Consider the following 12819-nt stretch of genomic DNA (forward strand, 5'->3'; position numbering starts at 1 on the left):
TTACCTGTTCCTAAACAAATAAATAATAATCGGGCCCGTGTTCTTGAATTTAGGTCATATGTTTGGGAGTTCAGTCCCGAAAAAATAACGAACAATTTTTATTATTTTTGTCATTTTTGTTTTCAAAAACTTACTCTTATAAGGCCAATCTCCTCTGAGTTAAGAACGCCATCAAAGTTATGAACTTTTTCTAAGCTTTATTTGTTGTACTTCTCTCGTCTCATGGAGTTGTGGTTGTCAGAAAAAGTTTCACTCATTGTAATTATTGGAGAAGTGTATGTAATCAAATGGTTGTCACCGTTGTCGTTGAAATATTGCCACCAAAGGGTTTTCAAGGTTTTGATGGTGAATAGGTTTTAAAAGTGGGATTTGAGGAAGATGGATAGGTAATGATGGAGGTGAGTGCTTTCATAAACCCTAACTCATGATTTAGTGAGTATGTAAGTTTAATTGTGAGATAGGGTGTCCCAAAATTATTGATGTCATTTTTAGTAATTTCACTTGAGGTTATTATTGTAATAATAATAAAAAAAAAAACTAAAGAATGGGGGTCCAAAATAATTGATGGAGTGCTAATAGCAGCATTCTTAATAAAAAAATTAAAAAAAAATTCTAATGGAGAGAAAGTTCCTGCCACATATATATGTTGAGTATAGGAAAATGTTTTAGAGCTCTAAAACAACTCTAATTTGTATTTTTCCTTACTATGTTTGTTTGTTTTTTTTTTTTTTTTTTTTTTTTTTTTTTCACTGCCAGCTCAATAAAGCTGCTTTTTAGGGTTGCTCTATAGAGCTCTCTATCACTACTAGTTGAGTACATAGGTCTAAAAAAAAAAGGAAGAACAGAGTATAGAAAACATAAGGGTAAATTACACTTACACCCCCTGAAGTTTGAATTTAATACATATCACTCTCTAACGTTTGGAAAATTACACTAACCCCCTTGTCATTGTACGGAATGAAAACATTGAACTAATGCACTGTCTGTTTTCTTACTTTGCATTACTTTTTCAGTTTTTTACTTTTCTTTTGCTTTACTTTTTTTTTTTTCAATGTAATTTTCCTTATTTTTCTACTAGGAGTTGTTGCGTTATATATAAGCATGGGGTTTGTGAATTGAGACTATTAACTATAGGGGTGAGAATGTAATTTCCAAAACGTCAAGGGATGGAATGTAATTGGATCAAAGCTCAAGGAGTGTCAATGTAATTTATCCAAAAAATAAATAAATAAAAAGGAGAAAGAGCCAAAAACGAAGGATCTAATGGTAAATATTATTTCAATGGACATATCCAATTCTTCCATCAGGCAAAAGCATCAGCACTATGAAGGATGGGTGCGCATACGAATATTGGTACAGATACCATATGAGTACATTGATACAATAAGACTTGAAAAAAATAAGATACAGATACGGTTGAAGTACTCAATAATTTTTTTTTAATTTTTAATTTTTTTTTTATAATTTATAGTTTGAGATTCAATTTAGAAATCAAGTTCAATATCAAAACTAAAAAGAGAAATTACAAAACTAAAAAGGAAATCATAATTTAACAATACCAATACCAATACCAATACTAAAGCAAAGTCTATAAGCTATTTAATACCATTAAATAGGACAAATTACAAAATAAAGTTTCATTTCAAAAGCAAGTTAAGTGAAATTTGAAAACTTAAAATTTCACTTCCATCAACTTCATTATCTCTGGCACATCAAATAAAGGATTTTCAATTTCAAATAAATTAGAATTCTAATATATTAAACGTATCTTCATTAATGTCCCATAACTTGGTGTATTCTCGATATACCAATCATGTACTCATGAAATATCCATGGAGTACCAATTGCCAAAAAATATGTAAAAAAGTATCCAATATGTATTTCGAGTAATCGATATACATACAACTCTATTAATATGAGTAACTGGTAAGTAATCAATACAAATATGACAATATTTTTGAAATATCCATACTAGCATCGGCATTCTTGCCATGCCAGGAGTAGGTCCCCTTCCATAGATCAGTGGCTGCAAACCAGTAGCTCACGCATCAGCTAGTGCAACTGAAGAAACCTAGAACCAGCAAGGATTGAACAAGCATCCTTTTTCTTTCTTTTATTTATTTATTCTTCCCCTATACTCTGTTCAAAAGGATTGAACAAGCATCTTGTTCCCCCTATACTCTCTCTCTCTTATTTCTTTTTCGTTTTCTTTTTTTTCACTGGAATTTCTTTTTTATTTTTTTAATGTTAATACATAGGTGAAAAGTTTGTTTCACCCATTTACCAGTTTTGAATCTCACGTGCAAGCCACGTTTTTGCCTTTGTTGTTAACAATTTGGATGCCATCTACCATTTGGACCAAATAGAACCAAAATGTGATAATTTAAGGACCAACAAGACAAAATCAATAATTTAGGGACTATATAAACAAATTAGTGATAATTTAGGGATTGAAATTGTTTATTACTCTTCTACTTTATTGTTCTAAGGGAAATAACGAACGAGATAGAATCCAAATATTAAGTCAAAGTAGAGGTTAAGTGTAAATCAAAGATCACAAGCAAATGACACATCACATTTGAAGTTCAAACAAAGACAAAATTGTCATTCACTCTTTTACTTTATTATTCTAAGGAAAATAACGAACGTGATTGAATCCAAATATTAAGTCAAAGTAGAGTTAAAGTGGAAATCAAAGATCACAAGCAAATGACACATCACATTTGAAGTTCAAACAACGACAAAAGTAAAATCATTCAAGGAACTGTATGTGGACTAATTATATATATATATATATAACTGACAAAGACAATCACCTATGAAAACTTATAACAAATCCAACTCTGTTCTAGTTCAAGAGTCCCTTTGCTATATTGTTTCCTCCCTCATAAGTTTCAAATTTTGAAAGATACGTTGCACACAAATCGAAGTTCAGCAACTTACATCAGCATTATTAGATATAAATTAACAGTAATTATATCTGTCTATTATCAGGCTTCCTATTCAAAGCACCCAAATAAATATTTACTCCTAGACTTGTTTTGTTCACACACTTTGACTCTTCTGGGGTGGGTTAGGCTTCTCCCAGAACTTGAAATGCAGAGCTCTCATCTCCAACATTTTCTCAATCTCCTCGATTGGAAGGCCTTTTGTTTCCGGGACACAAATTAGGACAAAGAAAAGGGCTACAACTGATATGACCCCGAATATTAGGAATGTCCAAGAAGTCCCAATCACTTGTGTCAAAGTCAGGAAGGACTCAGACACAATGAGGTTTGATATCCAATTTGCCGTGGCAGCTATGCCCCCACAGACTCCTCGAAACCTTAAAGGGTATATCTCAGAATTCACAATCCATGGTACTGTACCCATTCCGGGAGAGAAGAATATGATGTAGAGTGCCAAGCCAATAAGTGCAAGCCATCCGTATTTGCTCGGACATCCCCTTGTGTACCATAACCTGTCTCCATTACACATGTCCTTCACTGTGTCGTTTGAGATCAGGCAAGACCCGGGAAGCAGCTGCAATGAAAATAATAATGACATATTGAAATATCCTGTATTAACAAATCAAAAACTTGTCACTGGAATAATAACTCACGTTTCTCTAATTTTTCATCATTTTCATTCTTTTGGGGATTAGTATTTTTTTCACAAGTGAGTTGGGTTGAGCGGAATCTTCTTGAGGGATCAAGTCATATGAACACTTGTTATCAAATGAGTACCTGTATAGGCTAGGAAAATGATCTGCAAACAAAATCGTTATACATAATTTACCACAAGAATGATGTGGTAATGACATTCTTGAAAATAGAAGTCATTCTGATGAGCTTTTAAATTTAATTTTAAAATGAGAAGATATAAAGCTGTCATGTCATTCTGGATAAAATTTTTATACGAGTTTTTTTGTTTGTATAGCACTACTCATATAACCAACTTTAACTGACTTAAAATGAGGTTATGTTGCATTGAAGCTTACATGATCTTACTTAGCATAAGATGCATATTGTGCACCATATCAGACTTGTTATATATCCAGGAAAAAAAAAAAAAAAAAAAAAAAAAAAAAAAAAAACCCTAAAAAGAACTTGGTATGGTGTGAAATTTGACCTAAATTTAAAATTTTAGGCAATTTTCTAGGTCTAAAGCATTGCTAGATAGGAGGCACTAAAGTAATTTTCATGGTTTGGAGACAAGACTTCATGGCCAACCAAAGCTTTGGACCAGAGATCATGTAATAATGTTATCTAGTGGCCATGATAAAATGCAATTGAAGTGTAATTATATATTAAGAGAAACTGTTTTACCTTATCAGTGGATGAAGAACAGAAACCACAATCTGGAGATGAGGCCTTCAAGCACTTCATACAGTTCCAGTTGGCAGCAGAAGTTCCAGCAGAAGTGTAATCTGGGCAAGTATATGCAGTAAAATGAGGCGGTTCAGCAGCACTAACAGCCGGTGAGTGTGTTGTAGTCTCATGAAACACTGCTGATAAAAGGCCAAGTGATATAATAACACCGCACAAACTGATGACTAGAAGCTTCTTTCTTCCAGTCCGATCAATGAAATATATGCTGACTATTGTGCCACCAGCATTGAGCCCCGCGGTGACTAGTGAAAGAAGTAGAGCAGTTTGGTTAGATGCAAAACCGGCCAACTGTACTATTGTGGGGCTGTAATACATAACTGTGTTTATGCCCACAAACTGCTGGAAGACTTGAAGCCCAACACCGGCTATGAGTCCTCTTCTTACTGTTTTTGTTTTCAACAGTCTGACAAGGCTAATCTTCTCAGAAGACCCCTTTTCCTGAATTTCTGCTTCCACTGACTCTTTAAGGGCTTGAATCTCTGCTTCCACATCTTCTTCTGGGTATAGCTTCCTTAGTATAGTTTTGGCTTCTTCTTCTCTCCCCTGTTGTTTACGAAATAAGGATTGATGAAAAAATAAAAATTAACAAAGAAAAAAAAGGGTATTTTACTAAATTATGTGATGTGGTAAGCATTATTATTAGTTTGAAAAGTAGTGGAAGAACCTTGCGGTAAAGCCAACGTGGTGATTCGGGAAGTAGCAGCATCAATATGAACTGCAACAGAGCTGGAAGTCCAGCAACTCCAAGCATCCACCGCCATGTCCCCGGCACCTAATTACAGACTCACAAAGTAAATTAAAATCTTCTTATACATGATGCCAAGTTTTAAATGGGCAGTTTAAACCTTTTCATTTTGAGATTCTATGACATAATGTTGTTGTAGCTTGGATAATAAGAGTAATTCACGAATCTAGAAGTGGGATGCTTTTAGATTCTGCTTATAAACTATTAGTGTTCTATGACTCAGTCAATTGTCTCAATTGTGGAATATCATTGAGAAATAGGAATTTGTGTTATCAAAGGATTCCCTGTGATTGTCTCTAACATGGAATGAATCAACCATCCACTTTGGTATTTTAATGAACAAAAATGGTGATGCAGTTCCACTGTTTATCAACAGTTTCGATTTTTGGGAAGTATCATTATAATCCAAATAGAAAGCTTTCCAGGTTATCAAATGAATGATTTGTAGACCTATTGATTCTAACAATTGATTGCAGAGTTGATCATTCGGACCTTTCAATATTGAATAAGTTGCAACAAACACTTTCAGGAGCTTCTGTTGAAAATGAAGTCTGATTACATTACCTTGGTAAAGGCTAAGTTGATAAGGTAAGACAAGAACTGGCCTCCAGTGATCAAGAAGCCATTGGTACTGACAAGGGCACCTCTGACTTTTGCAGGAGAAGCTTCTGATATGTAGAGAGGGGATGTCATTGACGCCATTCCAACACCAAATCCTACGAAAACTCGTCCAACGATGAGAAGAGCTGGGTTTGGTGCCGCAGCCATGATCACAGCTCCAATAAAGAAGAGAAAATCAGCAATTAGGATTGTTGTTCTTCTTCCAAACCGGTCATTAAACCACCCGCCAATGGCAGCACCAATGATTGCTCCCGCAATTGCCATGCTTACTATGGTTTCCTATTGAATTGAAACAGCACCATATAACCAGAGTATCTATTTGATGAACTAAAACATTAGCTAAGAAGCACGGACTTGGACACGTGACGACAAGTATATGTTGACATGGCAATTTTCAAAAACTATAGGACACAGCATGTGAGGAACACACACAGAATATATAATTTTATATATTTATTATGTCATATATATAAATATATCATTCTAATATAATAAAGAAATGCAGTATAATACTAATTTTTTTAAATGGGCATTAATTTTCTTTTATCATCATATTATTAATTATTTTGTTCAAATTTATAATTAGTTTCGTGTGTATTTGATCAATGGACATGTGTTTAAGCAATGGACGCATATGTCCTAAGTGTTTAAAAAGTGTTTGAATCTAATTTCTTTTAAAAAAAAAAATAGGACAAGTTTGTGAGTATCGGACATGTATCGAGAAGTATCCAACGAGTGTCTATGTCCGACATGGACATGCCACATTTTTAGAAGTTCCGTGCTTCTTAGAACATTAGTATTGGAAAGTCTTGAGTGCCAAAAAAAATTTGAAGTACTGAATTTTTATTTATTTTTTAAAATTAAGATTTATTATTATAATTAATTAATCAAAAATCATCTTTCACCCAACATTCAATTCTAAGTCAGGTTCATTTACTTTTACTCAAAAATTAAGATAATTGTAAGTAAATTCTCAATTTTAAGATGTCATTGGTTGTTAACTGTAGGGCAAATTACACTGGTAATCACTGCATTGTGCCCATCGGGTCATTTTAATTACTAAACTTTAAATTGGCTCAATTTTTACCCTTAAATTTCAATTTTGTGTCAATTTTAGTTCAATTGACAATGGCGGTTAGGATTTTCGACGAAAATTTGTCATCAAGTTAATTGAGGTTACACATACATTTTTTTTTTTTGCCTAAAAGCATGACGCGTCACTTGTGCATTTTTCATCAAAACTCTAACAGGCATAACCAATTTGATCAAGTTGAAACAAAAAAACTCTAACAGGCATAACCAATTTGATCAAGTTGAAACAAATAATGAATTCAGTGTCAACATTAAGTTAATTGAAATTATTGGGACTAAAATAATATAAGAACCACAGTATAAGGATTAAATATTTTTTAACCTAAAAGCATGACGCATGATGGTCACGTGCATATTTTTCATCAAAAACGCTAACAAACATAATCAATTGGGTCAAATTAAAACAAAATCATAAATTTAATGTCAAAATTGAATCAATTGAAATTATTAGAACCAAGATAATACAAGGGCTAAAGTATAGAGACTACCGATATATTTTATCGGTAATTATCTGTTAATACATGATTATTTAAAATTTTCAAATTTAATCGCAGAATAAATTCACGAAAGAAAGTGAGTCGTATATATTAGGAAACAACTAGCTGTGTAAACTGCATGAATTCTACGGAGCTTGATTTTTGATTAAAAAAGAATGTTTCAAGCCTTAAATGGAAACTATTAACACAAAATAGCTACTGACTCAAAGTTGGAAACAAAATGTTAAATTTTTTTTTTTGGATAAATTATAAATACGGTACTTTGTTTAAGATATAGATTGTTTTTTGTGATTTGAAAAATTATAAATACTTTTTATCATAATTTTTTATTTAACAGAATTAACCATAATAATGAAATTTATAACGGCTCTCTTATACAATAGTAAAATTACATGAATTATTAATTGAAATATATTTATAATATAATTAAAAACTGTTAATTGACTTAATGATTTATTAATAAAATGAGTTATTTGTTATGAAATTAGAAATATCCCTCATCATAATTTTTTATTTAATAGAATTAACTACAAAAATGAAATTTATAATTGCTCTCTTATACGATAGTAAAATTACATGAATTATTAATTGAAATATATTTATAATATCATTAAAAACTGTTAATTGACTTAATAATTTATTAATAAAATGTGTTATTTGTTATCAAATTAGAAACTTTAAGGGTGTGATGTAATTTTTGAATAATAGGAGACAATTCATATTTTGAACAAATCTAATGAGATGTATTTATAAGTTATCTATTTTTTTATTGGAAAATTGGAACAATGAATGATTCAATTCAATATTCTATGTATAGAATATATTTCAACTATACATATTTCTGAAAATTTCAAGATTCTAGTCCTTTAAGGCCATGTTTGTTTGGGCGGACTGGATTAGCATTCCCATGACTAATAGTCCTGGGATTACGAATCCGTTGGATTATGTATCCTATCTTAACTAAAAGTCAAGTTTAAAATAATTAGTCCGTACTTCAATTGTTTAACCAAACATCGGATTAATAATTTTATTGGACTATTAGTCCAATCCCAAGCTCATGTCCATCCAAACAAACATGGCTTAATTGTAATAAAGATAACAAATAGCTTTCCCAATATATGTTACAAACATTATGCAGATTTTATTTTTTTTTTATTTTAAATTAAAACATGATGTATTTTCTGTTAAAAATCCAACTACATATACATGCTAAAAAAGAGAAAAAGAAAAAAAGAATTGTACTAATTACTATTTTAGATCAATAGTAATTTAAGACAATAACTACCAATTAATTGTTACGTCCAAAGGATAAAAAGGCTTAGCTACGATTGAGCTGTTTTGCAGTTAAGGCCCTCAATGATAGTAAAATCATTAAATTTTAAAATCATCTTAAATTACTGTGAATGCCCTCAATAGTTGTCCTGGGAAAGTCTGGTAATCCACACTTACCCACTCATAATTTTTTATGTGGATAATTGTACACTAAAAATTAATTTAGGTAGTGTGAGGTTCATGTAAGGTGTGGTAAAAATTAATATCTGAATAATTTTTGAATTGATTGAGTTTATAGTATTGCTCTAGTTGTCCTACCAGTAGCAATATATACACCACATTTAAAAGATCAATGTTTAGGACATATTGGTAACTCTGAGGGGGTTTTTTTTTTTTTTGAGAGGATCTAAACAAATGCACTTATTTGATAAATGCATTTATTTGGATTAGATCGCCTTTATATTTTTCTACACACATTTTTTATTTTATTTTATAAAAAATCAAAAAATATACTAAATAAACAAATCCCTAACAACCCTATATAGCCAGTTTTGAGGAAAATTCTATTTTTACGCACAAAAGATTCTTAGCACACTTTTTCTTTCACTACATCTAAATGATTTTAAAATTTAATTTTTTATTTAGTACACAACTCATCATCTAAAAATATCTCACATTCTTCAACCTTCAAATCTTAACCCCAGGCACCAGTAAACCCGGGCCTCACCTGCCACCATTCTCGCCCATTCCACCCCTGCTACCTCCTTCGCATCTTCCCTTCACGACCACCCCCTCTCTCTTCTACCCAACATGCTTAAGCCACCAGATGTGTTCAATGGTACAAATACTCTTGGTTTGGTGGTTGATATGTGAACGGTTGCTATTGGTTTGACCCTACAAAAATGTTAGAAACTCCAAAAATTTTATAAAAAATTCTATCCAATATTTTACATGATATGGGATCTACATAGGACTCACATTGTATGGATCACACACTCATGTAAAACATTTGATAAAAATTTTAATAAATTTTTTGAAACCTCTCATGTTGTGTTTGGTTGAGGAATTTGGAGATGGATTTGGAAAGGAAAAATGAAAAAGTGTATGAAATTAAGTAATATATAGATATATTTTATTCATATTTCACCTATAATTTCTATTTCTTTTTATTTTTTCAAATTCTCCAATCAAACACAGTATTAATAAAATTTTTGAAATCTCTAATAGTCTGAACGGTAAGGAAGGGGTATCGGGATGGCGGCGCAAGGTGGTGAAGTGAGTCTAAATCCTCTCTAGCTACTCTCTCCGACTGTTCCTCCAGGGGACGGCTGAAATAGAGCCATGTCACCCCACAAGGAAATAAATGGTTTAAATTTATTTTTTTAAACAAAAAAATTCAAAATACACTCACACTGAATCATGTCATTTTCTCTTACACTCCTCTCTCCCTCACGTCACTGCACACACGTCACGGTCACATCCCACCTCTCTCTCTCTCTCTCATTTCTAATAAAAAATTATTTTAAACTTTTTCATAATATATATATAATTTTTAATACTATAAAATTTTAATTTTATAACATTAATGTCATTGAAAATATACCTTTAAAATGAGACTAATATTAAATAAATTTAATAAAAATTTAAAATAAATAAAAAGTAATTACGATGTTTAATTATGTTTTCAAATTATTATTTTTTAAATATAAAAATTAATTTGATGAAATAAATACACAAAAATCATATATTTTTGAAATTCTCAAAAACAATTTTCATTCCAAAAAAATCATATGAAAATAATGACTTTTAATTTAATTTTATTAACCAAACAAGTTTATAATTTTTTTTAAAGGAAATAAAACAAATTCTATATTTGATTTACACCTATGCATAGATTAAATTTGTGTTTTAAAGAAAATAAAAAATTTACATCTATGCACAAGAGTCATTATTTTCATATATATATATATATTGGATTGAAGATTATTTTTGAGAATTTTAAAAATATATGATTTTTGTGTGTTTATTTTCATCAAAATAATTTTTATATTTTAAAAATAATACTTTGAAAGCATAACTAAACATAATAATTAATTTTTATTTATTTTAAATTTTTATTAAATATATTTAATATTAATCTTATTTTAAAAGTATATTTTCAATGACATTAATTTTATAAAAATTAAAATTATATATATATATATAAATAAAATAAAAAAGATTAAAATAATTTTTTTATTTTTTATTAAAAATGTGATAGGGAGAGAGAGCGTGTGATTTTAATTTTTTTTTTAGAAATGTGATAGAGAGAGGGAGAGGGAATGTATGCTGTGAGTGCATGTGTGTCAGTGAGAAAGGAGAAGAGTGTGTGTGTATGTGTGTCAGTGGGTGAGGGGTGTGTATTTATTTTTATTTTTTTAGTTTAAAGAATAAATCTGAACCGTATATTTATTTGGAGGTGGCGTGGCTCTATTTGAGCCGTTGCTCAGAGAAACTACTAGAGAGAGAAGCTGGAGAGAATCCGGACCCGGTGGAAGTTGGGGTCTGACGAGTGAGGGTGTGCTGTTGTGGTGATAGATGATTGTGATGGTTTGGGGATTAGGATTTGAAATAAGAACAATGCTTGAGACCACTAATTAGTGGTGTCATTAATAATGTGACAGTGGGTCTCACTCGTTGTCATAGTGTTGATGTGTTTTTTTTTTTTTTACCTCATTAGTGGTGGTTTAGTTGTACCAATCACTACTGTTAAAATAAAGACATGAGTATTTTGATAAGTTTTATCTTTGAAATAAATTATAATTAATTAAGGGTAATATTGTCCATCTAGTAGTGAAAATAGCAAGACAATGAGTTACCTAATAAAATAATAATAATAATATGTAAATTTACTTTTTAAATTTATTTTTTAAATGTCATGATATATAAGTAAAATAATTAATTAATAATTAAACAAGATATAAAAAAAATTATATTACATATTTTAATTAATTATCAAATTAAATTTGAAAAATAGATATAATAATGCTATAATAATAATGGAGTGATAAAATTTGCTGTTTGGTGGATGTGGAATTTTGTTCTCACCTGTAAGAAAGTTTTCTTATCCAACTTGAAGTCATCTATAATATACAGAAGAGCTCCAGATATAACTCCTGCACATCACCATACCAAAAATTAAAAAAATAAAATAAAAAAAATTAAAAGATTAAAGATATGTGTCCATATGTATGTATACAGAGAGGGAGAGAGAGAGGAGAGGGTAGTTAATAAAATTACCAGTGTCATAGCCAAAGAGGAAACCACCAATCCCAGCAGAGAAAGCAAGACGAAGGACATATGGGTTTTTCCAAGCCAGGGACAAGCAATCCCTGAAACCTGATGCATCTGTTGGGTGTATACCTCCTTCCATATCCTTTTTCACTATCTCCAAACACAACCTTATTGGCTTCTTGTTTTTAACTAGAGAGAGAGAGAGAGAGAGAGAGAGAGAGAGGGAGAGGGAGAAGATTATTCAAGCAGAGACAAATTCATAGCTTGTTTTTCCCAAAAATTGAGGACATTATTGAGGGAGAGAAGGGGGTTTGGGAACGTTTCTATATTTATAGACAAAAAGGAAGAGTTTTTTAGACTGGAAGATAGAGGTGATGTGACGTGTATAATCTATTGTAATTAAAAAATTGATAATTAAAATATAAAGATTACAATTCATTATTTTTTTTTTTTTAAAAAAATAATATTATGGTCTATCCTTTCAAAAATGTGTGTATAATCTGTAAGTTATGATATTTGTGCGTACCGAATGCCACACTAGATGATTGTAAATCGAAACTCCGCACCTGATTGGACTATTCAGGAATTAAGACCCTGCAACAATGAGCACCGTTAGAGCTGCTCGGCCAGAGTTGGTTGGATAACCCCTCCGGTGTGGGAAGAAATGATCGGAAAAGATAGAAGGTACTATCTAAGTGTAGAGATTTGTGTTTAAGTGAGTATGGTTTAGCTTAGATTCGTTACCTTTAATGTGAAGTGAGTGTAGTTTATATAGGACTCCTTACTTGTTGCCTAAGATGGTTTCATAGAGTTTCGATGCTATCAAGTTTCCTTTAGCATTGCTTAAGATAGGGAACCATCTAGTAGTTGACAAGGGGTGTATATACTCATTGTAGTCATACTGATAACAAACCACATATAGCGATTCCGGTTTTAACTCGTTACTTAT

The 12819-nt window shown here is 31.1% G+C and overlaps 1 protein-coding gene across 1 annotated transcript; it reads right to left on the reverse strand.

The window, feature by feature from the left end:
• Positions 1-2757: 2757 nt before the first annotated feature.
• INT2 (inositol transporter 2) lies at positions 2758-12237 on the reverse strand. The gene is made up of 6 exons (XM_028246111.2): positions 11877-12237; positions 11685-11752; positions 5680-6015; positions 5035-5142; positions 4308-4913; positions 2758-3522 (listed from the first exon to the last, which is right to left on the reverse strand). The coding sequence occupies exons 1-6, from the start codon at positions 12007-12009 to the stop codon at positions 3046-3048; spliced, it is 1728 nt and encodes a 575-aa protein (XP_028101912.2). The 5' UTR covers positions 12010-12237; the 3' UTR covers positions 2758-3045.
• Between the last annotated feature and the right edge of the window lie 582 nt (positions 12238-12819).

The sequence above is a fragment of the Camellia sinensis genome, chromosome 9, assembly GCF_055761805.1.
Source record: "Camellia sinensis isolate YWXY chromosome 9, ASM5576180v1, whole genome shotgun sequence".
Lineage (NCBI taxonomy): Eukaryota > Viridiplantae > Streptophyta > Magnoliopsida > Ericales > Theaceae > Camellia > Camellia sinensis.

Bases quoted from the DNA above. Each gene is read 5' to 3' on its own strand.
- INT2 (XM_028246111.2), bottom strand. From the start codon at position 12,009: ATGGAAGGAGGTATACACCCAACAGATGCATCAGGTTTCAGGGATTGC. The intron at 11,753-11,876 runs GTAATTTTATTA...GGTGATGTGCAG, and splicing joins CCTCTTTGGCTATGACACTG to GAGTTATATCTGGAGCTCTT. The intron at 4,914-5,034 runs GTTCTTCCACTA...CGTAAACAACAG, and splicing joins CACGTTGGCTTTACCGCAAG to GGGAGAGAAGAAGAAGCCAA.